The sequence below is a fragment of the Meles meles genome, chromosome 3 (assembly GCF_922984935.1).
Source record: "Meles meles chromosome 3, mMelMel3.1 paternal haplotype, whole genome shotgun sequence".
Lineage (NCBI taxonomy): Eukaryota > Metazoa > Chordata > Mammalia > Carnivora > Mustelidae > Meles > Meles meles.
Genome location: NC_060068.1, coordinates 158673827 through 158699886, shown reverse-complemented (window position 1 = coordinate 158699886; position 26060 = coordinate 158673827). Strand labels below are relative to the sequence as shown.

The 26060-nt window shown below is 50.2% G+C and overlaps 1 protein-coding gene across 8 annotated transcripts in view; it reads left to right on the top strand.

Moving 5' to 3' along the window:
• The window catches only part of PDZD2 (PDZ domain containing 2), a 349024-nt gene extending 324196 nt beyond the window's left edge, over positions 1-24828 (top strand). For all 8 annotated transcript variants that reach the window (XM_045999587.1, XM_045999588.1, XM_045999586.1 and 5 more), the window contains 8 exons: positions 814-1610; positions 5667-5811; positions 8083-12100; positions 13068-13185; positions 16547-16648; positions 17303-17564; positions 20406-20540; positions 21845-24828. In XM_045999587.1, coding sequence (XP_045855543.1) covers positions 814-1610; positions 5667-5811; positions 8083-12100; positions 13068-13185; positions 16547-16648; positions 17303-17564; positions 20406-20540; positions 21845-22011 — 5744 coding nt within the window. In that variant the 3' untranslated portion in view covers positions 22012-24828. The remainder of the gene's footprint in view (positions 1-813; positions 1611-5666; positions 5812-8082; positions 12101-13067; positions 13186-16546; positions 16649-17302; positions 17565-20405; positions 20541-21844) is intronic.
• Positions 24829-26060: the final 1232 nt, after the last annotated feature.

Below are 26060 nucleotides of genomic sequence, written 5' to 3'. Positions count from 1 at the left end.
TTTTTTAAGATTTTGTTTATTTATTTGACAGACAGAGATCACAAGTAGTCAGAGAGGCAAGCAGAGAGAGAGGAAGGAAAGCGGGCTCCCTGCCGAGCAGAGAGCCCGATGCCCTAGGATCATGACCTGAGCCGAAGGCAAAGGCTTTAACCCACTGAGCCACCCAGGCACCCCTGATAGAAGCATTTCTGTCACACGGTGGAAGCACATGTAATTCGCCATACATTTAGCAAGCTCTGGAGGGTTTGCTGAGCAGCGCGGGCTTTCCCTGTCCCTGCTTGGAACTCACATAGATGATAATCTCAGGCTTCCCTGTACCATGCTCTAGGAGCGTCTGTGTGCCGCCCCCCCGCCCCACCCCCAGCGTCTCTGCAAATGAAAGAAGGGCCTCGTGTGATCAGAAGGTGCAGGGGTGTGGGGCTGGTTGGTCTCCAGGCATCGTCCCAAAGAGGACTTCCCAGCAACAGCATCTGGTTTGAACCCCAGCAGTGTGTTGGGCATCCTGGGCGTTGAATTAAACATTTCTTTCTCTAGGCAGCATACAATCCAGAGGTTGAGGTTAAGAAAATAAATAAAATAAAACTAAGCAAACAAAAAGGGAGGCCATTAGGAAAAGGAGAGAGAGAAGCCGGCTGTCCACCGGGTGCAAATCCCAGGAGGCCATATCCTTGAATCTGGGTGGTCAGTGGCCAGAGGCTGAATGGCCGGCAGTTTTGAGGTGGGAACGCTCCTGTGTAATGAGGGGGAATTTATAAAACGAGGCCAGACGGGAAACCCTATTCATTTGGCTGTTTCTTTCCCCATCCCCACCAGCTCACAAGGAGCCAGGAAAACCCCGAGCCAACAGCCTTGTGACGCTAGGAAGCCAGCGGTCCTCTGGGCTCTTCCACAAACAGGTGACGGTTGCCAGACAAGCCAGTCTCCCTGGAAGCCCGCAGCCCCCCCGGAACCCGCTCCTCCGCCAGAGGAGGGTGGGCTGCTACGACACAGACGATGGTAGCGATGAGGAAGAGTTTGACGGCGAAGGGGACTGCATTTCCCTCCCGGGGACCCTTCCCGGTCCCAGCAGGCCTCTGACCGAGGACGACTCGAGGCACATCCTGATGACCTCTTCCAAGGTCATGGGTATCAACAGCCGGGGGGAACAGCCCCAGAAAACCGTGGTCAGCAAGGCCTCCTCGGTGCCTCTCCTTGGCAGCTCACTGGACTTAGAGGAGAGTGTCCCAGAGGGCCTGGGGGACACTCCTTCCCGAGCAGCCAGCCTATTGGCCTCTGCGGAAGCCCCCAGGGGTGGCCCTGGCTGCTCAGGGAGGAAGGAGCTTTCTGGATCGAAGAGTTCCCCCAAATTGGAATACAAAGCTGACAAAGGCAACCAGAGTCTGGGGAACACAGATCCCCCCAGGTCCGCCCAGCAGAAGAATGACAGCTTGGGGTCCAGGCACAAACCAGTGGCCAGAGTCAGCCCACATCACAAAAGGCCCGAGGCTGACGCCAGGCCCAGCACCTCGGAGACAGTGCACCTGACTGCTGGAGCCGACGACCCCTGTGTCCGGGCCACTTCCAGCAAAGAGACCAGGACTGGTTTTCATCCAGGGGGAACTGCGGAAAAGGTAACTGATCTCCTCTTCATAACTTGGGACCTGAGTCACTACCATGGGAGTGAGGATGGGGCGTGTGAGAATGTAACCCGCCTGGAAGGTGGCCAGTGGTTGGCGGCTTCTCTTGCAGCGGTCATTCATTGCCGTCCACGGGCTGCTCGGGAGCCTGTCTGCGTATCAGCAGTCAGGTGGGGGCCTGTGCCCAGGGATCGGGTCATCGATCAGCCTGCCAGACGATGAAATCACTCTCTTGCCCGGACACGGGGCCATGGTGGGTGAGGGAAGGGTGGCGGGAGACTGGCGGAGAGCACGGGGTCTGCTCCGCCAGCAGGTGGGGGACCACGGAGGCAAGTTATGGACCCAGATTGTCTCCCAGAGCCAGGCTTACCATCAAACATAGCCTAACAGTGCTTCCCTCCAGTTGATGAGGTTCTGAGCGACCCTTATCTCTTCCAGACTTTGGTGATTATGTGGAATGAAAGCTACTCTTACTTACCCTCGTTGTGAGAATCACATGAAATAATGGGCACGCCAGAAGCTGATCACACGCTGGGCCGCCTGGCTGGCTCAGTCGGGAGCGTGTGACTCTCGATCTCGGGGTTTTAAGTGTGAGCCCCATATTGGGTGTAGAGATTACTTAGATATAAAATCTTAAAAAGAGAACCTTATAACGCACCACTTTAGATGCAAGTCAACATTATTTATGTTACAGCTTTATTGCACATATGCTACGACGACGTAGAAGTGTCAAACTGCTCATTTGTAATCAGTAAACTTCCACTTAAGCAAGGAGAGTGTAAGAGAAATGAATGTTGTTTACGATCTCAACATAAATAGTTTCTCTCTGAGGTGATTGTAAGGCCGTGTTTATAAAGATGCGTGTTCAAGTGGTTTATACAAACATACGTGTAAACAGACCCAGAAAATATGAAGTCATAAAAACTGTATTAGGCAGAAGGGATTTTTGCTAACTGTATAGAAAAAATGGAAACATCCATCTTTCTTCATCTTCCTGAAAAATGTTACTGGTTCCAACTAGCATATGTTCTTTTTTTTTTTTTAAGATTTTGTTTATTTATTTGAGAGAGGGAGAGCACAAGCAGGGGGAGGGGCAGAGGCAGAAGCAGGTTTCCTGCTGATCAGGGAGCCCGATGTGGGGCTCAATCCCAAGACCCTGGGACCATGACCTGAGCTGAAGGCAGAGGTTAACCAACTGAGCCACCCAGGCGCCCCTACCATATGTGTTTTAAAATGCAATGTTCAGTTAATAGGTTAAGCCCCTCTTTCAAAAAGTATCCTCAGCCAGTTTTGGATATCTATATAAACCAGGGGTTTTATTCATGATAACTTATATAGAGCTTTTGTCATTGTGAATGAGTATTCCAAATAAGAATTTTGAGATGCATTTAAAACTTTTGCACAAAAGTTTCACTCTTCTTGGTTGTCTTCTACTGTTTTTATTTAATACTTTTTAAATTGAGACCAACATCATGTAAGAAGATTAAACATTTTAAAATACAGTCAGCGCTCTCCTCTGCTGCCACCGTTGGGCCATTTTCTGACTACTTAGAGGGTGAATTTTAAATAAAGCTGATATAACTTCGTAGTGACTTTTCTTTTTTTATAGTAGGTTTTAGATAGAAGAAAGGAAGATAAAGTAATTGACACTTGGCTAAAGTGAAATTTTGAAATATTAAATGTGAATTTCATTTATTCAGATAAGTCCTAACCCTAAGTGCCAAACTGAGGAGCTGATCTTACAGTCTTGGATATCATTATGCGAGTATAAAGACAATAATATCTTACATCTAGAAAGCCTTTTGTGGGCTGCATGTGGTTTCTATAATGGCTCACTTAATCCTCTTTTATTTAAAACTCTATGAGGGGCACCTGGGTGGCTCAGTTGGTTAAGTGTCTGACTCTTGATTTTGGCTCAGGTCATGATCTCAGGGTCCTGGGATCAAACCCCGGGTCAGGCCCTGTGCTGCTCATGGAGCCTGCTTAAGATTCTCTCTCCTTCCACCCCTCCCCCACTGTACGTGCACTCTCTCTTTCTTTCTCAAAAAAAAAAATAAAATAAAATAAAATGCTATGAGTTGGACAGGGCAAGTCTTTTTTTTTTTTTAATATGTAATGTATTATTTGCTTCAGGGGTACAGGTCTGTGAATCATCACTCTTACACAATTGACAGCACTCACCATAGCACACACCCTCCCCACTGTCCATAACCCAACCACCCTATCCCTCCCCCACCACCCCCAGCAATGCTCAATTTGTTTCTTGAGATCAAGAGTCTCTTATGGTTTGTCTCCCTCCCGATCTCATCTTGTTTCATTTTATCCCTCCTGCCCCCTGCAACCCCCCACTCTGCCTCCAAAATTCCTCATATCAGAGAGATCATATGATAATTGTCTTTCTCTGATTGACTTATTTCATTTAGCATAATACCCTCTAGTTCCATCCACATCATTGCAAAGGGCAAGATTTCATTTTTGATGGCTGCATAGTATTCCATTGTGTGTATGTACCACATTTTCTTTATCCATTCATCTGTTGATGCACATCTAGGCTCTTTCCATAGTTTAGCAATTATGGACATTGTTGCTATGAATATTTGGGTCCATGTGCCCCTTAGGATCACTACATTTGTATCTTTAGGGTAAATACCCAGTAGTGCAATTGCTTGGTTGTAGGATAGCTCTACTTTCAACTTTTTGAGGAATGTCCATGCTGTTTTCCAGAGTGGCTGCACCAGCTTGCATTCCCACCAACAGCGTAAGAGGATTCCCCTTTCTCCACATCTGTGCGAACATCTGTTGTTCCCTGACCTGTTTAATTGTAGTCATTCTGACTGGTGTGAGGTGGTATCGCACTGTGGTTTTGATTTGTATTTCCCCGATGCCAAGCGATGTTGAGCACTTTTTCATGTAGACAGGGCAAGTCTTATCTCCATTTTGTCCCTAGTTTTTTAAAGATTTTTTATTTATTTATTTGACAGATCACAAGTAGGCAGAGAGGCAGGCAGAGAGAGGAGGAAGCAGGCTCCCCGCAGAGCAGAGAGCCCGATGTGGGGCTTGATCCCAGGACCCTGAGACCATGACCTGAGCTGAAGGCAGAGGCTTTCACCCACTGAGCCACCCAGGTGCCCCTGTCCCCAGTTTTTTGACTGTGATAAAATACACATAACAAAAGCATGCAGTTTGGGGGCAAACATTCATAATGTGCAGTATCACCGCCATCTCCAGAAAACTCTGTGCCCATCCTACAGTAACTCTCCACCCCCTCCCACCAGACCCCAGAAACCACCACTCCACTGTCTCTCTGATGTCAGCAACTCCCAGCACCTCATCTAAATGGAATCACACAGTCTGTGTCTTTCTGTGACTGGCTTACTTCACTTCCCATAATGTCCTCCAGGCTCATCCCAACTGTAGCACGTGTCGGAACTAACTTACTTTCTAAGGCTGAGTAATATTCCGTCGTAGGTCTATTCCACATTTTGCTTATCCATTCATCTCTCAATGGATACTTGAACTGCTTCCACATTTTAGCTATTGCAGACAGCGCTGCCATCAACACGGGAGTACACATATCTCTTAGAGAACCTGCTTTCGATTCTTCTGGGTCTATACCCAGAAATGTGATATCTGGATCGTATGGTATTTCTATTTTTATTTTTTTTTTTTGAGGAACGTCCATACTGTTTTCCGTAGCGGCTGCACCATTTCCCATTCCTGCCAGCAATGCGTGCAGTTCCCATTCCTCTCCATCCCCACCAACACCTGTTATTTCCGTTTTGGGTCACAGCCACCCTTGCCGGTGATTCTCCACGTGACTCTGATTTGCATTTCCCTGATCACCCTCATTTCAAAGTTGAGAAAACTGTGGCTTAGGCGGAGTGACAAGACTGTGTGATTTCTAGCGGCCTTACACCTAGAATCTGGATCCTGTGGCTCCTAGTCCAGGGCTCTCTGAAATTTCTTAAAGCAGAGATTTCATGTGTGATGTCTTAGGGCACAGAAAACCTGGAAGCTGTCGACAGTGACTTGTGGTTGTCATTGTGTCAGGAATCTCTGGGGAAGCTGACCATCGGTGATGGGCATGTCCCTGCCAACTGGGAGCCTGCCGCTGCCCCGCCCCACCCAGACCCTGGCCACTGCCCAGAGAACCTGCTCAAAGCTGCACCAGAGCAGGGTCAACAACCCATGACAGGTAAGATTATTTCATTGCTTGTTAAGCTTCAAGATGGGAAGGCAGACCTCACCCTAATAAAAATGTTACATGTGGAGAACTTTGAGGGGGAAAAAAAAACCTCTTCACAGATTAGTGATATTTACAGGCTGCCTGTATTTAACTTTACTAAATCATCATGCCTGAGCTTATAGTTTTAATTCCACATCAGAGTGCGTCCTTTTCCAGCCACTTGACACTCCTTACTATTTTGTGATGGGTGCCTTCATGAATGAGACATGAGATGACATAGAGGAGTTCCTGCCCTTCAGAATTTCAGTACCAGCTCACGTGAAATCAAATGCATGAAGAAATATTTTTTACCTCCTGCATCCGCAGAATATAATGTTTGAGCAGCATGCTGAGGTCAGTAAGATGCTTTTGGCCTGGGTGACTGGTGCTGGCCCCGGCCGGCCGTCCTGAGCACCTTGGCACCTCCGTGACCCACTCTAGCAAGGAAACCACACCCACATCTGCCGTAGCTTTCCACACCTGCAACATCATTTGCAAAGGCTCCCGGGCCCTCTTCCCCATCGTGTGCCATAACTGAGTCATCGTCCTTCCCATGATGAGATTGGGGGAGGGGTGACATCGAGAACTGCCTCTGTGTCACTGAACCTCCCTCAAAAGCACTTTTCAGTTACACACTTTGCAATAAAGTCAAATTGTTAATAAAAACTTAGGGTTTGCTCAGCAAGTGGATCCAAAGCTAGAGGATAACCTTCACATCCCCTCCTTTTGTCTCATCATGACTGTTCCCCATGGTTGGCACCAGCAGAAGCAGGAAAGTCATTCTGAAGGGAATTCAAAAGGTTGAGCAGAGAAGGACAGGAGCCCATGGAGTCAAGTCTTGGCATGTCCCTCGCCTTGGCATGTGAGGGCCTGGGGAAGTTACAGTCTCCGCGGAGGTCTTGATGGGCCGACCTTGCCGTGGCCAGGTGCATGACAGAGGTCATGCAGTCAGGGTTTAGAGAATGGGGTGGGCTATGACTTCCCAGGTGACCCCTGACTGTACACTCTGCGGTCCTGCACCCATTGCTAAGCCATGCTGTGCCTCAGTTCCCTACCGTTCCAAAGCAGATGGAGACCGGACCCACCTCATGGTGCTGGGAGGAAAACAAAGTGCATGAGAAAGTCGTAGCACAATGCTAATAATTAGTCCTTCATTGTTGACACAGGGACTTCAGGAGGGAAAGGCATATGCAATTAAGATGATTTGAGTGGGAGATGAGGAAGGAGTGTAACATTTGGGTAGACAGTCTTCTCAAAGCAGGTGCTTTCATTGTGACTGTGTCACCGTAACCCCTGGTTCCTAAGAAAATAGCAAACCTACTGTTCTCTTATGCCAGTTTCCCCTGATTATCAGATGCCATGGGCCAGAGGCGCACAGATTAGCCTGAGAGTGTGCAGGGCCTTACGAGGAGGTACCCGCAGGACAGAGGCTCTCCGGGACCCACCTCCTGGAATGACCATGTCCTGCCGTCCCTGGCATCCCTGATCTCATTCCATTTTCTTCATCTTGCTCCTCATCACCGTGTGGCCACCTCTTCCCCTGGAACGCCCGTCAGGTCCCCACCCCTTCTGTCCCCGCTTCCCAGGTCACGTGGTCTCGCAGTTCTCCCGGGCCTCTGGACACACTCAAGACGCGGCTCAGGCGCGGGGCCAGCCTGCATCCTTGTGCAGCTCCCCTGTGTCTTCCCAAATCTGCCTCCTCTCTCCTCTCCTGCACTGAGCCATAAGTCCCCAAAGGTCCGCCCCCGACTGTGCGACACTGCACGGCTCACAACCCACACCCTGAGGCCAAACCCACGACTAGCGCTAACCCGGAGACCCCAGACCTCGGCAGAATGAACCAGAAAGTGAAGGGATGAAAGAGCCTGACTCCTGAGGCTTTTCCCATCAGAGCGGATGATGTCAAGAGATCCAGTGAAGGATTTCTGATGTCCCCATCCTTAAAAATAACCAAGGGGGAAAGGGGCAGAAACAGAGATTTATCCTGCCAGCCAGTCTAAGGGGTTTCAGAGGGCAGAGAGCTGGGTGGTATTTGTTAGATGTGAGTGCTCTATAATTTTAGAGGCAAGGATAGAACGACAGGAAGGCTACATTTAGGTTGTGGAAGGTCTTTCTGGGGAAAAAAACAGATTAAGTTTTCCTTTTTTTTTTTTTTTTTTTAATTAACAGTTTTTCTCTTTTCACACATTTTCCCTTGTCTCTCCCCTACCACCCCACCTTTCATTCATATTCTCACCCCAGGACTGGATGGCCGCCCAGACCTCGTCCCTACCCCAGGGCAGAAGGGGGCGGCTCATCCTGACCCCAGCGAGACCTCCGTGGACACAGGGCAAGCCAGGCGGCCTGAGGCCCCCAGAGAGCCAGTGGCACCCAGGGTTCCTGAGTCTGAGGACAGATGTCAAGTGGGACTCGGCCCGGAGCGCAGCTCCTCCCCCAGGAAGACGGCAGCGGCTCGGCATGACTTGAGCAACACTCCAGCAGCCCCAGAAGCCAGCTCGCCCAGGAAGGCAGCTGCCCACGGGGGAGCACCTGAGGCAGAGCGAGCATCTCCAGCTGGTACCGCCCTGTCTCGAGACCTCACGTCCCAGGAGGAGAGGCCGAGAGTTCCCGGTAACCAGAGCAAGGCTCCACAGACAACAGCAGTCCTCGTACCTGAAAACTCCCGGGGCTCTGCTCTGCTCAAGGGAACAGACTCTGGGTCTGAGTGGGCCCCGCAGGCCAGCCCCACCCTGCCGTCACCTGCCGACAAGGCTGACGGGGTGTGTGGCAGTGTCTCGGGCCACTGCTGCCCCCGGGAACGTGGGGGCAGTCTGGTGACGGACATCGACAAACTCGTCAAGGAGCTGGATGTGTCAGAACCAAGACTTCGGTCTCCTCACAGAGGGGACCAGCTGACTCAAGAGGGACATTCTCAGGGCCAGCCTCCAGCAGGCTCTGGAAGCGGAGGTTCCCGCCCTGCCGAGCCAGTCCTGGGGAGCCAGACCCCCACCCCGAGGAGGACCTGGGCAGCTGCTGGCCAGCCCCCTCACCCACACTGGGCCTCCCAGCCTTCAGTTTTGGATTCCATTAATCCTGACAAACATTTTACTGTGAACAAAAACTTCCTGAGCAACTACTCTAGAAATTTCAGCAGTTTTCATGAAGACAGCACGTCCCTGTCAGGCCTCGGTGACAGCACAGAGCCATCCCTCTCGTCCATGTATGGCGACGCAGAGGACTCGTCTTCTGACCCGGAGTCGCTCAGCGAAGCCCCACAAGCTTCCACCGGGGACAACTGGTCACCTCCTCGTTCTCGCCGGTCTTCTCACAAGGAAAACACTATGGAGTCTGAGGAGGAGCAAATCGAGATTTGTTCTCCAGATGGTTCCCCCAATCCCCCCTCAACTGCTGCTCCCGCCCCCGCCCAGCCTGCACCCTGCCCGGTGCCGGCCAGAGTGCTGCCGCTGAAGCACAGCGCGCTCAGTCAGGTGGTGGGAAACCCGCGCGAGAGAGCGTCCTTCGTCCCTAGCACCTCCTGCCCTTCGATTCCAGACTCTTCCCAGCCGTTTTCTCTCTTGGATACAAGCTCTCGGGAGGATGAGCTTCATGCAGACCGAAGGCCGTCACAGAACCCCAGGCCCTCGTGTGAAGAAGCAAACCTGCAAGCCCCCTGCGCGGGCTCCGCTGTGGAGAGCGGCCGGCCCCCTAAGGCCGCCGGTCATTTCCACAGCCTTCCGGTCACTCTCCACAGTGTGAACGTGGTAAACGGTCTAGAACATGACCTGCTCGGTGACAAAACCCCAAATAAAAAACAAGACACAAATGTCGATGCCACTGAAAATCCGTCCCCCTTCAGCGTGGATGTCTCTAAGAATGCAGACTCCGTCTTGACGAGTCTGCACATCTCCGAAAGTCAGGACATGGAAGACCCGCTCCAGAAACCAAAAATGATCTCCCGGAGGCCCATCATGGCCTGGTTTAAAGAAATAAACAAAAATAACCACGGCACGGCCGCGCAGGGCAAAACGGAAAAGGAGCAGCCCCTGGTTCCCGCCAGGAGTCCTGACTCCAAAAGTCAGGGGTCGAGTTCCAGCCACAAAAAGGGGGTTGCTGGGCTTCAGAGCCCCCCACAGCCGAAAGTGAGCCTGGAAAATAAAGACCCACCTAGAAAAGGTTCCATAGAAACACTTTCAAATAACGGTCAGAAACCCAAGTCCGGCCCTAAGCTGAAGAGACTGAGCATCAAAAGCAAGAGCAAGGTCACCTCGGAGGCCCCTGCTGCTCCTGCAGCCAGGGCTGGTGGGATGGACCCCAGGAAGCCCCTCATTTCGCCCCAGACCTCCCACAGAGCGTTTCCCAAGGGAGCAGCCCCCCAGTTCCAAACCGCTGAGCCCAAGGAGCCGGAGAAGAACGCCACAGCAGCCCCCAGATCCCCCCAGTGCATGTTGGAGAGCAGGCCGCCTGCAGCCTTGGGGTCGCCGAAGCCCCCCACGTCCGAGACGAGCATCCCAGCCTCCATTTCTCCCCACTCCTCCCCCAGGACCCTTCCTGAGCAAGGTGCATGCCGTAGATCGCAGCCGGCTTTCCACCCGGAGCCTGACGGCCCTTACGCAGCCGCCCCCGGGTCTCCGCGGTGCAGCCCGGAGAGCAGGGCGCCCCCAGCTGCCCGCGGGCAGGACATCCGACCTCCAGGGCCCAGCGCGAGGCGTGGGTCCAGCCAGACAGATCCAGCACTGCAGGCAGCCCAACCAGGGGTGACTTGCGACCGAGGAAGCAAAATAATTGCTGGCGATCCCCTAGAAAGAACCAACCAGCTGAAAATAGTTGAAATCTCTTGTGAGAGAATGCCAAAGAATGGCTGCAGTGACAAGCCGGCTGAGGGTGACAGACTAGGAGGGTTCTGGGCCCAGAGCAACTGTCAGGACAAGAGTGAAGTCAGACCCTGTCACCAGTACCTGGAGCCGTCCCCACATCAGCCATCATCGCTCCCATCTCGTGCCTCCCAGGTGGAGCAGGAAAGCCAGCGATCTTTCGGCGTGGCAAAACTGGCCTCTTCCTCCTCCTCCCCACAACTCCCTGCGAAAAAGGCCGATTCCTCCCAGGGGAAGGCGAGCCAGGCGTCGGGCTCCCTAGGGATGCCCAGGAATGGCGCAGCAGGGGGCCCAGCACTAGATGACCATCCGTACTTCACACCAAGGCCGGCGACCAGGACCTACTCCATGCCCGCCCAGTTTTCAAGCCATTTTGGCCGGGAGGGGCATGGCCTGCCCAGCCCAGGTCGCTCGCATCGGGACAGCCAGATCCTTGCAACAGGTGGGGGCCTCCCTGAGGCCAAGGCATCCAGAGGCAGTGTCCTTGGCCTGGCTAACGGACAGGGCGTATATAGCGTAAAGCCCCTTCTGGAGACATCGAGGAACCTTCCGACCACAGATGAAGGGGATGTGCAAGAAAGGAGCTGTCTAGTCGCAGACAAGATCAGAGTCATCAGAAGACGTGACTACCCCGAGCAGAACCACGAATCTACCTCATTTTTCTCTGTGAAGCAGAGGATCAAGTCTTTTGAGAACCTGGCCAATTCGGACCGGCCGCTGGCCAAGTCTGGGGCGTCCCCCTTTTTGTCAGTAAGCTCCAAGCCTCCCATCGGGAGACGGTCATCTGGCAGCATTGTTTCGGGGGGCCTCGGCCACCCTGTTGACGTGACAGCGAGGTCACTGAGACGCAGCCTGAGTTCCTGCAGCGAAAGCCAAAGTGAAGCCAGCACCCTCATCCCCCAAATGAGCAAGTCCCCGTCCAGCGCGATGCTGACGGCCTCCCGGCAGAACCCAGCAGAGCCTGGGAACAGGGGCCCCGACCTGGACCCAAAGAAATCACTCGGTCCTTCTGGCATTCCCACCCCCGCTGGGACTCCAGCCTCTCCCAGCAAGAGGAACAAGTCCTCGGTGCGCCACACCCAGCCGTCGCCCCTGTCCCGCTCCAAGCTCCAGGAGCTGCGCGCCCTGAGCATGCCAGACCTGGACAAGCTCTGCAGCGAGGATTTCCCCGCAGGGCCCACCGCTGGGCTCTTCAAAACCGAGCTGGAAATTGTCCCCAGGAGGTCGCTTGGCTCTCCCGCTGGAGGCCTCAGTGGGTCCACTGCCCTTTCATGCCCCATGAAGCGGGGGGATGGGGCCTGTCCAGGAGGAAGCAGCCCTAAAGCCAGTGATCCTGGGGCACCCAGTGCAGCCCATCATGTGGGTGAAACCACCCGGGATCTGCCTTCTGGAAAAGGCTGGTCGGTCAAGTAAGTATCTGCCTCTCCCCTTTTAGTCAAACGTTTTAAAAAGAATTACAAACTAGCCTTAGGTTTATGGGTAGTTGCAGAGAGAACTCAGAGAGCTCCCGTGACGAACCCCTCACCGAGCGCCTCCTGATGTGAACATCTGACATAATCAGGGTTCAGTTGGCAAAAGGAATTAACACTGGCAGAACACGAACTAAACTGGGGCGCCTGGGTGGCTCAGTGGGTTAAAGCCTCTGCCTTCGGCTCAGGTCATGATCCCAGAGTCCTGGGATCGAGCCCCACATCAGGCTCTCTGCTCTGCAGGGAGCCTGCTTCCTCCTCTCTCTCTGCCTGCCTCTCTGCCTAGTTGTGATTTCTCTCTGTCAAATAAATAATAAAAAAAAAAAAAAAAAAAAAGAACACGAACTAAACTACACACTTCCTTCTGATTTCACCGAACAAATTTCACTAATATCCTTTTTCTCTTCCAGAATGCCACATTACGTTTAGCCCTTTTGTTTCTAATGTCATTACTAGAACATACAGTGCCTGCAGAGAAAGTCTTTGCCAGATTGTAGCCCAGGAGAGCAGCCTAGAAGGGACTTGGCACCTACCACGCACCTCGGGGGAGAACCTGGGCCTTTGAAGGTGACCAGAGTTCAGCAGAAAATTTCTAAGATATTTTAAAGAATATTTGTTAATATGTCAGAAATTTTCTTTTAAGCTCCAGGACTGGTTCCCTAACACTCCGGAGGGATCCCAGAAGCCATAGTCCTTCCCCGAGCTGTTGGCAGCGAATGGAGTTCCTGTTAGATAGAGCTCTCAGGATTCCCCCCGTTTGCATGGAGAGTGTTAGGACCGAAAGAGAGCACGACACTCGGAAGGTGCCTGCGATTTGGTAGAAAGGAGATCTTTTGAAATATGTCCTTATGAAATGGAAAAATCGCTTTTTTCTTTAATGTTCTTCAAATATATTTATATTCTTTAGTCTGGATCAGCTTCTCATCTCAGCGGGGGACCAGCAGAGAGTGCAGTCTGTTCTGTCATCAGTGGGGTCCCCATCGACCGTCCTCACTCTCATTCAGGAAGCGAAAGCACAATCAGAGGTGAGCGAAACCGGACAAGCAGGGGCGAGGGAGCGGCGGCCGCGCGCGTGCGCACTCCGACGTGGGCCCCGATCGCCGAGAGCCCCGGGACCCGCCTCAGGTCCTTGCGGGGAGCTCTTCAGCGGGGTGTGACTGCGGTCTCACTCCGCGGCTCGCTCCGCTCTCACTCCGCGGCTCGCTCCTCGAGCCGGTAGGCCTTGTGGGATCCAGGCGCAGCTGCTGGTGTCACTCCCCAGTAGTGACGAGCTGCCTTCCTGACACCACCCCCACCACCCCCACCCCCCGTCTGAAGTGTGTCCCCAGAGAGTCCTCGGAACGGAACTCGGGGCTAGGAGATGGGAGGGAAGGACCACAAGCGCCATCTCTGGACGTCAACTACTTGGCAAGGGCGCCACCTGCTGGGGATGCGGGTTAACGCGTGTGTGTAGCCCTACCCAGGCCCAAGCTTCTGAAGCCTGGAGTTCGAGACAAGGTGGTCCTTACAGAGAGGTCCTTCAACAAACTGAAGCCATGAGTTCATATCTAGAATATGTCGCTGAAGAACATTAATTTCTCAGGACTACCCATAGAGAATTTGAACCCTAATCAATAGTTGTTTAGAGAAAAATTAACTATGAACAAATCTTCTCGACTGGTAATATACCTGGTTCTCTGATAAGTCCAAGAACACTGTTCCAGAAATTCTCATATTACCCAGGAGGGCTGTGCTGTTGGCATCTACTGAGGAGTGAACCAGGATAGGAGGAGACCAGCGGCCCTTGGCTTATACTCCCTTTGGGTCTGTGTGGTGAACCTTGAGACATCCAGCATTTTCGCTTTTAGTAAAAGGGACTAGTCTGTCATCTCCCTTCTTCCTTCAACCTGTGACAATAAGCAAGCGTCGCCTGCCTGCAAGTCTTGTTCTGGCATTTCCAATCCAGGTGGAACAGTGGGATCATAGTTCACCGGGTCCCTTTTCCTCCAGACGAAATTACAGTGTTAGAGGAAATGGAGGAGAAAATCACAAGGTCTCAACCAGCTCACAAACAGGATGCCGTTTTCAGGGACCACAAACAAAAGGGGAGACTCTTTATGTGGACAGGATGCCAAAGTGCCACCAGGAGAGGTGGGGGGCATCCTCCGATGCCTCCCACCTCCCCTCTTACCCGGCTCTGGTTCCACACTTCGCACGAGACCATACTGTAGTTTGCTGTGGAAGGCATTCCTACCTGGATCAGAGCACAGCTTTTCCCCTTATAATCCTGCAGACTTCACTTGCTTTCACGTGAGCAGAGATGTGCTCACACTACCAACCCCAGAAGTTTCCTGCTTGCTTTTGTAGTGAGTGTGGTTTGTGGGGACGCTAAAAATGGAACTGTGCACAGCAATTCCCGCAGCTTCCTGATGGGGGTGCTGTGAGAGATCAGAGGCAGAAAATAAGTTGGGCCCCTCTGACCCCAGCACACCCAAACCTTGGGGAGCTCTCAGTGCGTGTAGCTTCCCTGATGCTGTGCTGAGCTACTTAGAGATGAGATTTGGCCTGACAGCTTCTAGAACACTCGTATCTTTAAATAGGAATAGAAAATAAATTTGAGTAAATTAAAATTTTGGTGTTATGTCCTGGAATGCAAGAGAATTCCATTTTCAAATATTGTATTTGCTCCCATAAAGGCATTTAAGTATCTGAGAAGTACTATTTTAGTATCAAGCATCACCTCCCAGAAGCTACACAGAAGTCATTGACCGGACCACATGCTCCCATCTTCACTGAGAAAGCCTGGTCCTCATTCCCCACTGAACAGGATCTGACTGCGGAAACGGTTGGACTTCGCCACTAGAATGCGCGATATTCTAGTGTCCACCTGTGGGGATTTGGGCTGAATGAACTTCTTTAGGGAGGGTAAAATGCTTGGGGTTGCGCTTTAGGACACACTTAAAAGGACTGAACTCTTTTCCTTTTAAATACCGGGTTCCTTCCCCAGCACACTATGGAGATGGTTCTCTCTGTTCAGGGTTTTCACTCTTTCTCATCAAAGCAACCCTGAAGGGTTATTATTATTAGATTCTTTTCTCTTGCTGGGCTGGGAACACCTTGAACTGATGATGGATTGTGTATCACTCTGTGGGGAACCTAGCAATGCAGACCTTTAAGATGGTGCTCTTTCAGATAGCGTGTGAGCAAAGGAAGTCACCCTTCAGAATGATTAGCCCAACTCAGTTATCTGAAGTATTTTATTTCAAGTATCTTTTGTTTAGTGCTTGAAACATGGGACAATCTTTTGCTACTTAACCCTAGGACACTACCAGGAATGTTCCAGTCTCGGTAAGGGTTTAGTTTTAAGGTAGTTTATGTATTTTAACATATTTTGTACTTTATGATAGTTCCTTACCTGCACCTGAAACCCAGTGAACTGAACATGGCAGGACGGGGACATAGATCAGTGGCCTCGGTGTCTCTCATCCTGCGTGTTGGCACTACTTACCCTCTGTTCTTGTTGACACTGACTTGGCTCAACTGTAGATGTAAACAGCTGTACGATAAAGAATCCCCTTCGTGATCAGATGATGTGCTCTGCTCAGATTTGGGAAGGCATACTCTGGTGCCTGGAAGAGCTCCTAAATTGTCCGCTGCTCCTGCCCCGTCCTGGTTCATGTCCACCCTGCGGGCCCGCAGCTACGGATGTCCCCCAAAATGCCATCCTGTCAGCACCACCCAGGAGAGGTGCAGGACGCTTGAGACGAAGCTCCTCCCATTCCAGTGTTGTGCGAAAGCTCCCCAGTAACCACCGGGTTTGTGCTGAGCAGCTCGACAGCCCTGCACCAGGACTCACTGGTATCAGAGCTTCCTAACCCTTGGCTCGAGGAACAGACAGCTGACTCTTGAACAGCACAGGTCCACTTATGCACCAGACTTTTACAGAATTATAAATGCATTCTCCTATGATTTTCCTTTTTTTTTTTTTAAAGACTTTATTTATATTTGCCAGAGAGAGAGATCAATCACAAGCAGGGGGAGCAGCAGGTAGAGAGAGAAGCAGACTCCTCACTGAGCAGAGGGTCCGATACGGGCTCAATCCCAGGACCCCGGGATCATGAGCTGAACCAAAGGCAGACGCTTAACCCACTGAACCACCCAGGCATCCCTTCCTTATGATTTTCTTAATACCTTTTTCTCTAGCTTTATACAACACAGAAAACATGTATAACATGCATTAACCAGCTGTTTCTGTTCTGAGTAAGGCTTCCAGTCAACGGCAGGCTATTAGTGGTTAAGTTTTAGGGTCGGCATTCTCTGCAGATTTGATGGAGCAGAGGTTGGTGAGCCACCCCCCCCCCGGGTTACTCAAGGCCAACTGGACTTTTTTCTGTTTCTTTTTACTAGAATAAAGAAGATGTTTGCTTCATAGTCTTGAATAAAAAAGAAGGCTCAGGTCTGGGATTCACTGTGGCAGGAGGGACAGACATGGAGCCAAAATCAATTGTGGTAAGTGACCACATCAAGATGCTCTCTGGGAGGTGACTCCTGATGCAGCGGTGACGAGGACAAAATCCTGTCCATGAGTTCAAAGAACACTGGTGTTTGTTTCCTCCTAATAGAGCAAAAATGGTAAAGTAGAGGACAGGCATTACTAGTCACTGGCAAAGATACACACATTTACTACAAAGTGACCTATTCGATGCCAATATATATAACTGCAGTTTTCTGGAGTTGCCTCATATTCGCCTGAACATTTTATTTAAGCACTAGAAAACACTAGAATTAACTGACCAAATCTGCATATGCTTCTGCAATTACTTCCTTCTCAAGAACCACCTCCAATTTTAGATCACTCGAAGTCCTCTGAGATCACCTGTGAGACCAGACCAGGTCCTGTTTGTTTTTGTGACCTTTCTGCCCCACAGAGCACCAAGCACAGATAAGACACTAGCGAGAAGTTGAGGGGAAAATGTGTTGTATTCAGATGCCAGCACTGACATTTGTAACTCCATCCCTCACACCGCATATCGGCTTTCAGTGAACATTTGTAGGATTTTGCGAACTTGCCAGTAGAAAGTTCCTCTCCTACAGATTTGCATCTGCCCTCTTGCTTTTACTGAAGGTTCCAAATACTTTGGCTTTTGTCTTTCCTCGCCCCAGGTGCACAGGGTGTGTTCTCAGGGGGCTGCCTCTCAGGAAGGGACTGTGAACCGAGGGGATTTCCTTCTGTCTGTCAATGGCGCCTCACTGGCTGGCTTAGCCCATGGGGATGTCCTCAAGATTCTGCACCAAGCACAGCTGCACAGAGATGTCCTCGTGGTCATCAAGAAAGGGAACGATCAGCCCAGACCCACCAATAGGCAGGAAGCCAACGGGAAGGGCTCGCTCTCCAGAAAGACCAGCGCCCTGGAGCCCAGTTTAGGTAAGACACCAGCTCAACAGCTGGCAGGGGGTGGGCAGCCGGCAGAGTAGATCCTGGCTGGACAAAAAAGAACCTAACTACTGCCCTCGGGGTCCACAAAATCAAATGGAGGGGCCCCTGGATGGCTCAGTTGGTTAAGCATAGGACTCTTGATTTTGACTCAGGTCATGATCTCAAGAGTTGTGAGATCGAGCCCTGCATCAGGCTCCACACTGGGCTTGGACCCTACTTGGGATTCTTTCTCTCCCTCTGTTCTTCCCTCCGTCCCCTAAATCATCCCCCTCCCTCTCAAAAAAAGAAGAAATAAGAAATCAAATGTAGTTAAGTTTAATGTTTGTGGATGCTTCTTGAAAAAGCAGTGTTCCTAGTAAGTTAGAAACCACCGCCCCCTGTAGTTAAAGCCATACTGTTGAAGACTTAACAACTGCTTGAGGGTTTCTCTGCCTGTACGAAGGGGGAAGCCCTTTCACAGCTATATCCTCTTAGGACTTAAGTGGCTAGTAGGCAAAACACGAAACTCTTGTGATAAGGGGAATCATGGAGAGTATGCAGAAATTGCAGAACTGCCATTTGTCCTTGGAAAACACCAGGGTTTATATTCTTTCCGGTTTTAGAAGAACATAAGGAAATGAGGAGGCACAGCTGTTTGAAAACATAGACTCTAGCCTTAACCCACAGAGCTTATAAAGAGGTTCAGAAGTGGATTTCCTAAGCGCTGTCCGTCCTGTCATCACAAGGCTCACTGGGAAGGCATACGAGCTATTTGCTCAGAACTAAGTACCACTTCTATTTCTGAAGCACTGGGCTGATTGCGGCCTTTAGGAGAACTACTTCAGACTTACGTGGTGGTCTCTCCCTTGGAGTTCAGGAGCAATGTCTGCAGTCCCGAAAGCAAGAAGAGCCTGTTGAAGCTCAGGGCCGGGCACTGCCTTCTGAGGAGGCCTTTGGTTTCTTCTCAACATCTCTCCCTAATAAAGTCAAGGGAGGCTGAATTCCTCTCTTCAACTTGGCCTCATGGTGGCCTGGCCTATCCGTGATCGCTTTGCTGAAAACAGCACTCATTTCTGCCGAGCAGGTGGGAAACTCTTCTTATCCAGATGCCTCCACGGGCCTGGAGGATTCTCACCCTTCTCCTCTGTTGTCTTGCTTTTGCGCTGCTAGAAGACTGAAACCTTCCCAGTATTGGCAAACACCTTAAGTCATCAGACCGTGTCACGCTCACCTTTGCCCCAGCGCTGTCTCCCTTACTTCGTGTGTTCTCAGTGGATCCGAGAAACTTAACGTCACAGGAAACCACTTGGCACTTAAACATTCTGGAAGTTGCTGGGATTAAGACTCATGAACTCGGGATATGGGAGGCTATCCTGTCATTTATAATCGTTAAGTATTCCTGGGACACCTTCAGAATATCTGGTCTTGAACCAGATTCTACAGAGTCACCAAATCATAAGCACTTTCAGGGCTTAAACTTTATTTTTTCATATTCCTATTCCTTAAAATCCCCCTGCCCCAGGCTCCACCTGAACCCAAGGAACTATCCTTTCACATGCCCTGAGAGTATCCCACTTGGAGACGGAGACAGGAGGTTGCACAGGGCAATCCTCCTGCCCGGCAAATTCACCAGCTCAATGAAATCAGAAACCCTGAGGGGTGGAGGGGTGGGGGGGTGGGGGGGCCAGGGTCCTGAGTCACCAGCTTTCTAAGGTTCCTAGGGGATTTCAGTAGAACCCGGCCAGAGTTGAGAGCCACTGTAATAGGCCTGTTCTGTTTAACAGCAAGCGATTCACCTACTAAAACCCATGCTGCCCCTATCCGTGCATTGCCTTCAGACCCCGCGGAACGTGGAGTGACCTTCTCTAAGCCACACTAATGGACTGACCTTTCTGTTCAAAGGCAGAGATACTGGCTACCTTGGCCTCAAGCCCAAGGGGGCAGTTCAATCTGTGGTCCCTCCCCTGCCTCCCAGAGAGCTCGGCATGCCTTTCCACCCACCTTTTCAACATCCTTCACCAGCACAGTGTGTAAGGAAGAGAAGTAAGAGGCAAGCTTACCATCGCTACTCAGATCTCAGGATGGCTCCCAGCCAGGCCTCTCCAAACCAGCACACAGAGCGGACACACGTTGGTTGCAGTGGAGGACCCACTGCCATGGAAATGTGTCCCCCACACCCTGCCATGGAGAGGGGAGAGGGCAGCTGATGCATGATAAGCGTGCACGGCCGAAGGGGGCAGGCGCGAAGCTCTGGGATCCACAATCACAGTCTCCTGCGAGGGTGTTGCAGGCTATCGGTACCGGCCTGTGACACGCGGCAGATCATCAGATCTGATTCCCCAAGCGTGGCTTCACTGAGACACACCACCACAGCGCATGGAGCTCACCAGGAGCAGTCTGGCCTTGAGGGTTTCTGCTTGGACACCAGAGCCGTCTCCATGCTTCCAGAAAGCGCTGAGGGGAGCCTGTGTGGCTCAGTCCATGGAGCGTCTGGCTCTTGATTTCATCTCAGGTCATGGTCCCGGGGTCCTGGGATTGAGCCCTGAGTGGGGCTCTGTGCGCAGTGGGGAGTCTGCCTCTCTCCCTCTCTCTCTGGCCCTCCCCCTGCTCATGTGCACGTGTTCTTTCAAATAAATACATAAATTTTTAAAAAAAAATGCTTTGAAGAGCAAATGGTGCAGGTACAGCAGGAACACAGGCACGAGGTCGGCTCCAAATCAGAGAGACCCATCCTAACGCTGGTTTCAAAGGTAGATGGGACTCAGGCGCTGGGGTAAAACACTTGGGGGACTGGAGAGGAGGTGATGAGTGTCCTTGTCATTTCCATCCTTCCAAATGTCGTTGCTACAGGGAGAAGCCTTCCTTCACACGATGCGCTGTGTGTCGAAGTGCTGAAGACCTCCGCGGGGCTGGGATTGAGTCTGGACGGAGGGAAATCCTCAACGGCTGGAGACGGGCCCCTGTTCATTAAGAGAGTATACAAAGGTAACGCCCTAGAAAAGCCTGTCGGCTCTCTTGTGTGTGCCTGTGCTTTCCATTTAGAAAATGTCTGCATTCTGTCACATACAGGGTGTACCGAGTGTCCGCCCTTTTGTATTTTATGTGTTTGAACTCCTGCTGCCCCCCGCCAGCAATCCCATCAGATAGGTACGATTATCCCTGTTTCACAAAAGACGGTGTGTGCCACGGGGGAGTTACACAAGCAGCGAAGGTCACACGGACGGAAGGGGCAGAACGAGGCTTGGACCTAGGCAGTCTGGCCACAGGGTCAGCATCCCTAACCTCTACACCAGAGCCTAAACTCCGTGTTCGTAACTAGTATTAGTTTGGACTAATGTAAGCATACCAAGGCAGTGCCATCAAGAATTGCCTGTCGGGGTAATCACCATGGACGGAGATAGCATTCGTTTTGAATACTAGACTTCAGCTACTGGACTTCAGGAAAGGGAGCTGAGAGCAGTAAAGATGATTGAAACGTGGTAGGTAAGAGGTCTCTTGATGAACTTGATCAGTCATTTTATGATCTTGGACAGTTCTCAAAAATCTTTCCAGGTTCTCAAGCTAAACAGTTATATTAAAAGTACAATTATTCTGGGGACGCCTAGGTGGCTCAGCTGGTTAAGCATTTGACTCTTGATTTCGGCTCAGTTCCTAATCTCAGGGTCGTGAGATGGAGCCCGCTATGGGGCTCCACGCTCAGCAGGAAGTCGGCTTGCAAATTCTCTCTCCCCCTCTGCCGCTCGCCCCCCAGCTCTCACACGTGCTCATTCTAAACAATTTTTTTAAAAGTCTAACTATACTATTACCAGTACATAGGAAAATCTACTGTATGTCGTGTTCTACATAATGTCATCGTTAGTATTAAGAATATCCGTATGTGGCACATATATGTAGCACACCCACAAGCCTATCGTACAGACAGCGGTGACGAGGAAGTACGTAGCGCCGTGCAAGTATTCTCCACAGGCACTGGGGGGCCATCACCGTATACCGGGTAGAAGCGGAACCTGTTTTCCTGCATCAACTGGCCATCTGGATTTTGATTATATATGTTGAAATTTGTCTTCTCCCAGTGCATAGCATATGTGTTTGAGGGAATTTGAGTATTTTTAGGTAGCTAAATTTCTTTTCATGGGTATACACTCTGTGTGTCTTAAGGACTGTTTCCCTTTCCTAAGAATTATGGGCGTGTCGTGCAGAGATTTTTCTCATTTGAGTTTTTAGCTCGCCCAGAATTTATCTGGAATCCCGTGAGGGCGCCCCGGCATACTGTCTGTCTGTTCTTACAGGTGGAGCAGCCGAACAAGCGGGAACAATCGAAGCCGGAGATGAAATTCTTGCCATTAATGGGAAACCCCTGGTGGGGCTCATGCACTTTGATGCCTGGACTATTATGAAGTCTGTCCCGGAGGGACCCGTGCAGTTGCTGATTCGGAAGCACAGGAATTCTTCCTGAAACAGGCACCAGGAGTGACGCTCACGAGTGGGGCTTGTTACATTTTTTAACAAGAATCTCCTTTTCTCAGTTCCCTTACTTTAGCAAATCAGAAAAACTTCTTTCAACACTGGGTTCCTAAAACAGCACAGGAACCTTGGTATAGGCAAGGACTACAGAAATCTCCAGGTTTTTACTTCTTTGTGGGGCTGACCTCTTGTGTGTGCGACGGCAATGGCGCTGACCTCTGGAAGCCTTCTACCCGGACGACCGAGGCCAGCAGGGATCCTTTTGTTCCGGTGCCTCTTCCCTCCCTTTTTGTGCTTCTTGATGGGGACACAAGATGTGGCATGCCCTTCTTCACTCAAAACATTTACTTAAGACCTTTGCGTCCTTCCTGCCTGCTCGCTCACCAGACCTAATCCTGGCAGTGAGGGAGCTAACCAAGTCTGAGGGGCGACACGAATGTCACAAATAAAGGACTACAGTTTTATATAATTTTGTAAGTAAATAAGAGAATGCTTTTAGGCACATTCAGTGGAAGGAGCTGGAGGTCTGTACATTACGGTGAAAAGAAAGTGAGACTTAAAAGAAAAAAAATCAGTTCTGACCTAACAGTTAAGCTGAGCTCAGGAATTATCCAAAAAGGAAAAAGCAAAATCCGGAAAGTGGTGTTTTTTTTTAGTGAGTGTCCTGCGCACTGTGTGGCTGCAGGGTTCGCCCCGTGGGTTACTGATCATCATGAAGTGCTGATCGTGATCTGAAAGTGTAAGTCGTAAGGCTATTTTACAGAAACGCTGTTCTGATAAACCGCACTAACTAGCCATGAACTCTGCTGCTTAGAACGAGTAGCGGGTTCCAGCTCTGAAAGCACCTTGCATCTGGTTTGGAACTTGTCTTGAGTAAGTGCTTGAATTCAAGACCAGTCAACACAGGAGTGGGCAGAAATCCTATAGTCACTGGCTTTCCATTTCTATGTTTTATGCAGTCCCAACACTGAGCTAAATTTTTAGTAATCTTTTTAGCATCCTTGGATTTATAAACATAGGCATTACATTTACAATCCAAAGGGCGGAGCTTAAAAATCATCCTTTTGGGACTTCGGTTGGTTGGTTTTCCCCCTAGCCAAACAGCTCAAGAAACGGCCCCTTTCTAAGCACCGGCCCACCTTCCTGACCTGGGTGTGACGATACCCCTGCAGGGACCGCTTGCTGCTGGTGTTTTCCTGTTTTGCAAATTCTTCCTTTGGCCCAAACTGTTCCTGCAGAAGACTGGTGTGACTCACACTGCCCGTGAAGCTGGTCCCGGCTGCTCTCCTGTCAAAGCATGACTTCTCCCCGTAGCTGCTCCCAGTCAGTGTGCTCTTGTTCCCGGTCCCAAAACTGGCTCTTCTCCTTCGTACTGCACCTTCTTTTCTGAAATTCCAAACCTCCATCAGCTTCACGTACCAAAATGTAAAAAGAAGACAACGGGGAATGCGGGTGAGTCACTCTTTCAAGGTAAAGAAACCGAACTGTGTTGCACAACCCCAACCCGAGAGGGACCCAGACCAGCTGCTCCAGTCCTGGGAGTACGGGTGAGGACGCCAAAGCTGCGTGCTGGACGACGCCCAGGTTTTGTGCTGGACGCTTCCTTCAGTAACCTGCAGCCTGGGTCTGTGGCTTAGAGAACAGAAGTGAGGTCACTGTACACCTTCCCCGCCCCCATCATGGAGATGCTCTTGCTGTCACCTTTGTGCATCGTTTCCGAGGGACTCCTCCCTTACCATAAAACCTCTGCCGAGCTGGCCCACAGGGCTCTCTCGGATGAGCATGAAGTACCTGGCTGGTGTGAGCCCAGACTTCTCATTTTTTTTACACAGGTTATACAGAAGAGAATGCGGTACAAGAGTTAGCTAGAAAGACATGACTCATGTAGCTTCTACTTCTCACTACACTTCCAGGATTCTGTAGGCAGTCAGGTGCATGCTAGATTGTTTTTAAGTCTCTGGGGTCAGTGGTGTGGTTTCTGCTTTCTTGCCGAAATGGTAAGAATATTTGCCTCCACTCTTCCAGCTGGGCCTCCTAGTAAGAAATTCACAGTCCTATGTGAACAGACCGGAATTTCTAGAGCAGTTCAGCGCAACGGAACAGTCTCCTTCCGAGTCTCTGATCATCTTATCTGAAAAGTGCGAGGGTAGACCTTTCACTCACTGAAGTAGGCAAAGTCACCACTTCTAGTAGATCTTGCCAGAAGGGTTTCCCTGGCCAACAGTTGGAACTTAAGGGAGAAAGCAAAAGGCTAAACTATCTCTGACCCTCAGATCGAAAGCTACTTATTTGTCTTCAGTGTTCCAGGCATGACTAGTATTTCTAATGAGTCTAATCCCCACACTTCCTGAAGTGAGCACTAATGGTATTCTATTATCCTACTAAAACTTTCATTGTTTCAGTTTTCTAATGCATCAGTCATCCACAATAAGCTATGAGGGTAAATACGTGTTGTAACAAGTAAATTGTAGTTGCAAGGATATTCTGTGAAGATTGAAATAAGTTGGATTGCATTTCTGTCCTCCGAAACACATCTCATTTAATTTTATGGTTGACTTACTTGGCACCACACCTGTTGTATGATATTCTACATTATCCTTTATTTATGTAAAATAAAATGCCTTATATATTATGGAAGAGTAAGTGCAATAATATGAAATAGCCTGTACATTTTTAAAATGTTGTCCCCAAGTTATGTAAATCCACATCTCTGTAAACAACCTTTTTTAAGTAATTTTAAAAAAATAAACACTCTGCTTACTACTTTTTTTTTAAATTCTGCCATCTATAAAGTAACCTTGTAAAATCTCGAGAAGTGTTTATTCTTACCTTATTACATCAATGAGTGAGTGGTGGGTGCAAGCACAACAGAAAATCAACAGCTCTTACAGGGCCACACTGAGGATGGGCCCAGTCTCAAGCCCTTCCACTCCCTGCAATCTTAAACATCCCATGCCTTTGCAACTTCTCACCTCTTGGATCTTACCCCTGTCCTCCTCTCACTACTACTTAAGTCTTCCATTTCAGCAAGCCCGCTAATGCCCAACTATCCGTTTTCTCCCCATCGGAATCCCCACCCTTTCATTTCTACTCTGTTCAGACTATACCCATGATAGAGCACCAGCCCCACCCAGCTCAGACTCCGCACCCTCGTCCCACCTAATCCACGAGCCTTCCTTCCAGCTACCCAGCTTGTGGATTCCTACAGTCCTATTCCTGGAGAAAATCCTACCACCACACAGAATAATGCTACTAGAAACTCATGGTTCCCAACCACAGCGGGACTTCCCCATACTACTCAGCAATTGTTCCTTGTCAGTTTTTTCTCTCACTTCTTTATAATGAGGGCAATTCCTCATTTTTCTCAAAACCGCGATCCACTCACCTCCCGCCACCACATGCTGGGGTGGCCTGGGATCCTCCTTCCCAGAGTAAAATTAAAAGCAGCTAGTTTCCTTAGGCTCTCTTGATTTTAAGATGCAGTCACCAACCTAGAGTGGCACCAGAAGACAAGATGGCGTCTCGTAGAAATTCAAAGACTGGGACGCGGCATGTGACCAGGCCTCTGAGACTGGAGGAACAGTGGGGCTCGTGGGTCACTCAGTGCCCTCCGCTGATAAGACTCCCCTGCTTTATGTGGTCTGTTTCTGCAGGCCCACTTCTCCCTCCACCAGTTGGTGGCCTCATCCTCCAACTCTTCGTACCTTTTCTTAGAAACCTTATGAGTGCTGTTGTCATAATTTCGGCCTCTATCACAGAATTTCTCAGGACATACCAGCCACTGCCTGCCCGATTTTTTTTTTCCATATATACCCCAAAAGTAAGATTCTGACTGGCTCACGCCTACTTGGGTAGAACTACTTCTGGGAGAGAGCGCACTTACTTCTTCACATAACTCTTCTCTCTAAAACCCAAACAAATACAAAGAGGGAAATTTGTGTGTTAATACAATATAGAAATCACCCATTCTATGAATGTTGGAAGCTACATACCAGGTACAGTAAGACCCAAGACGAAACCGAAGAACAATGAAATGGGATA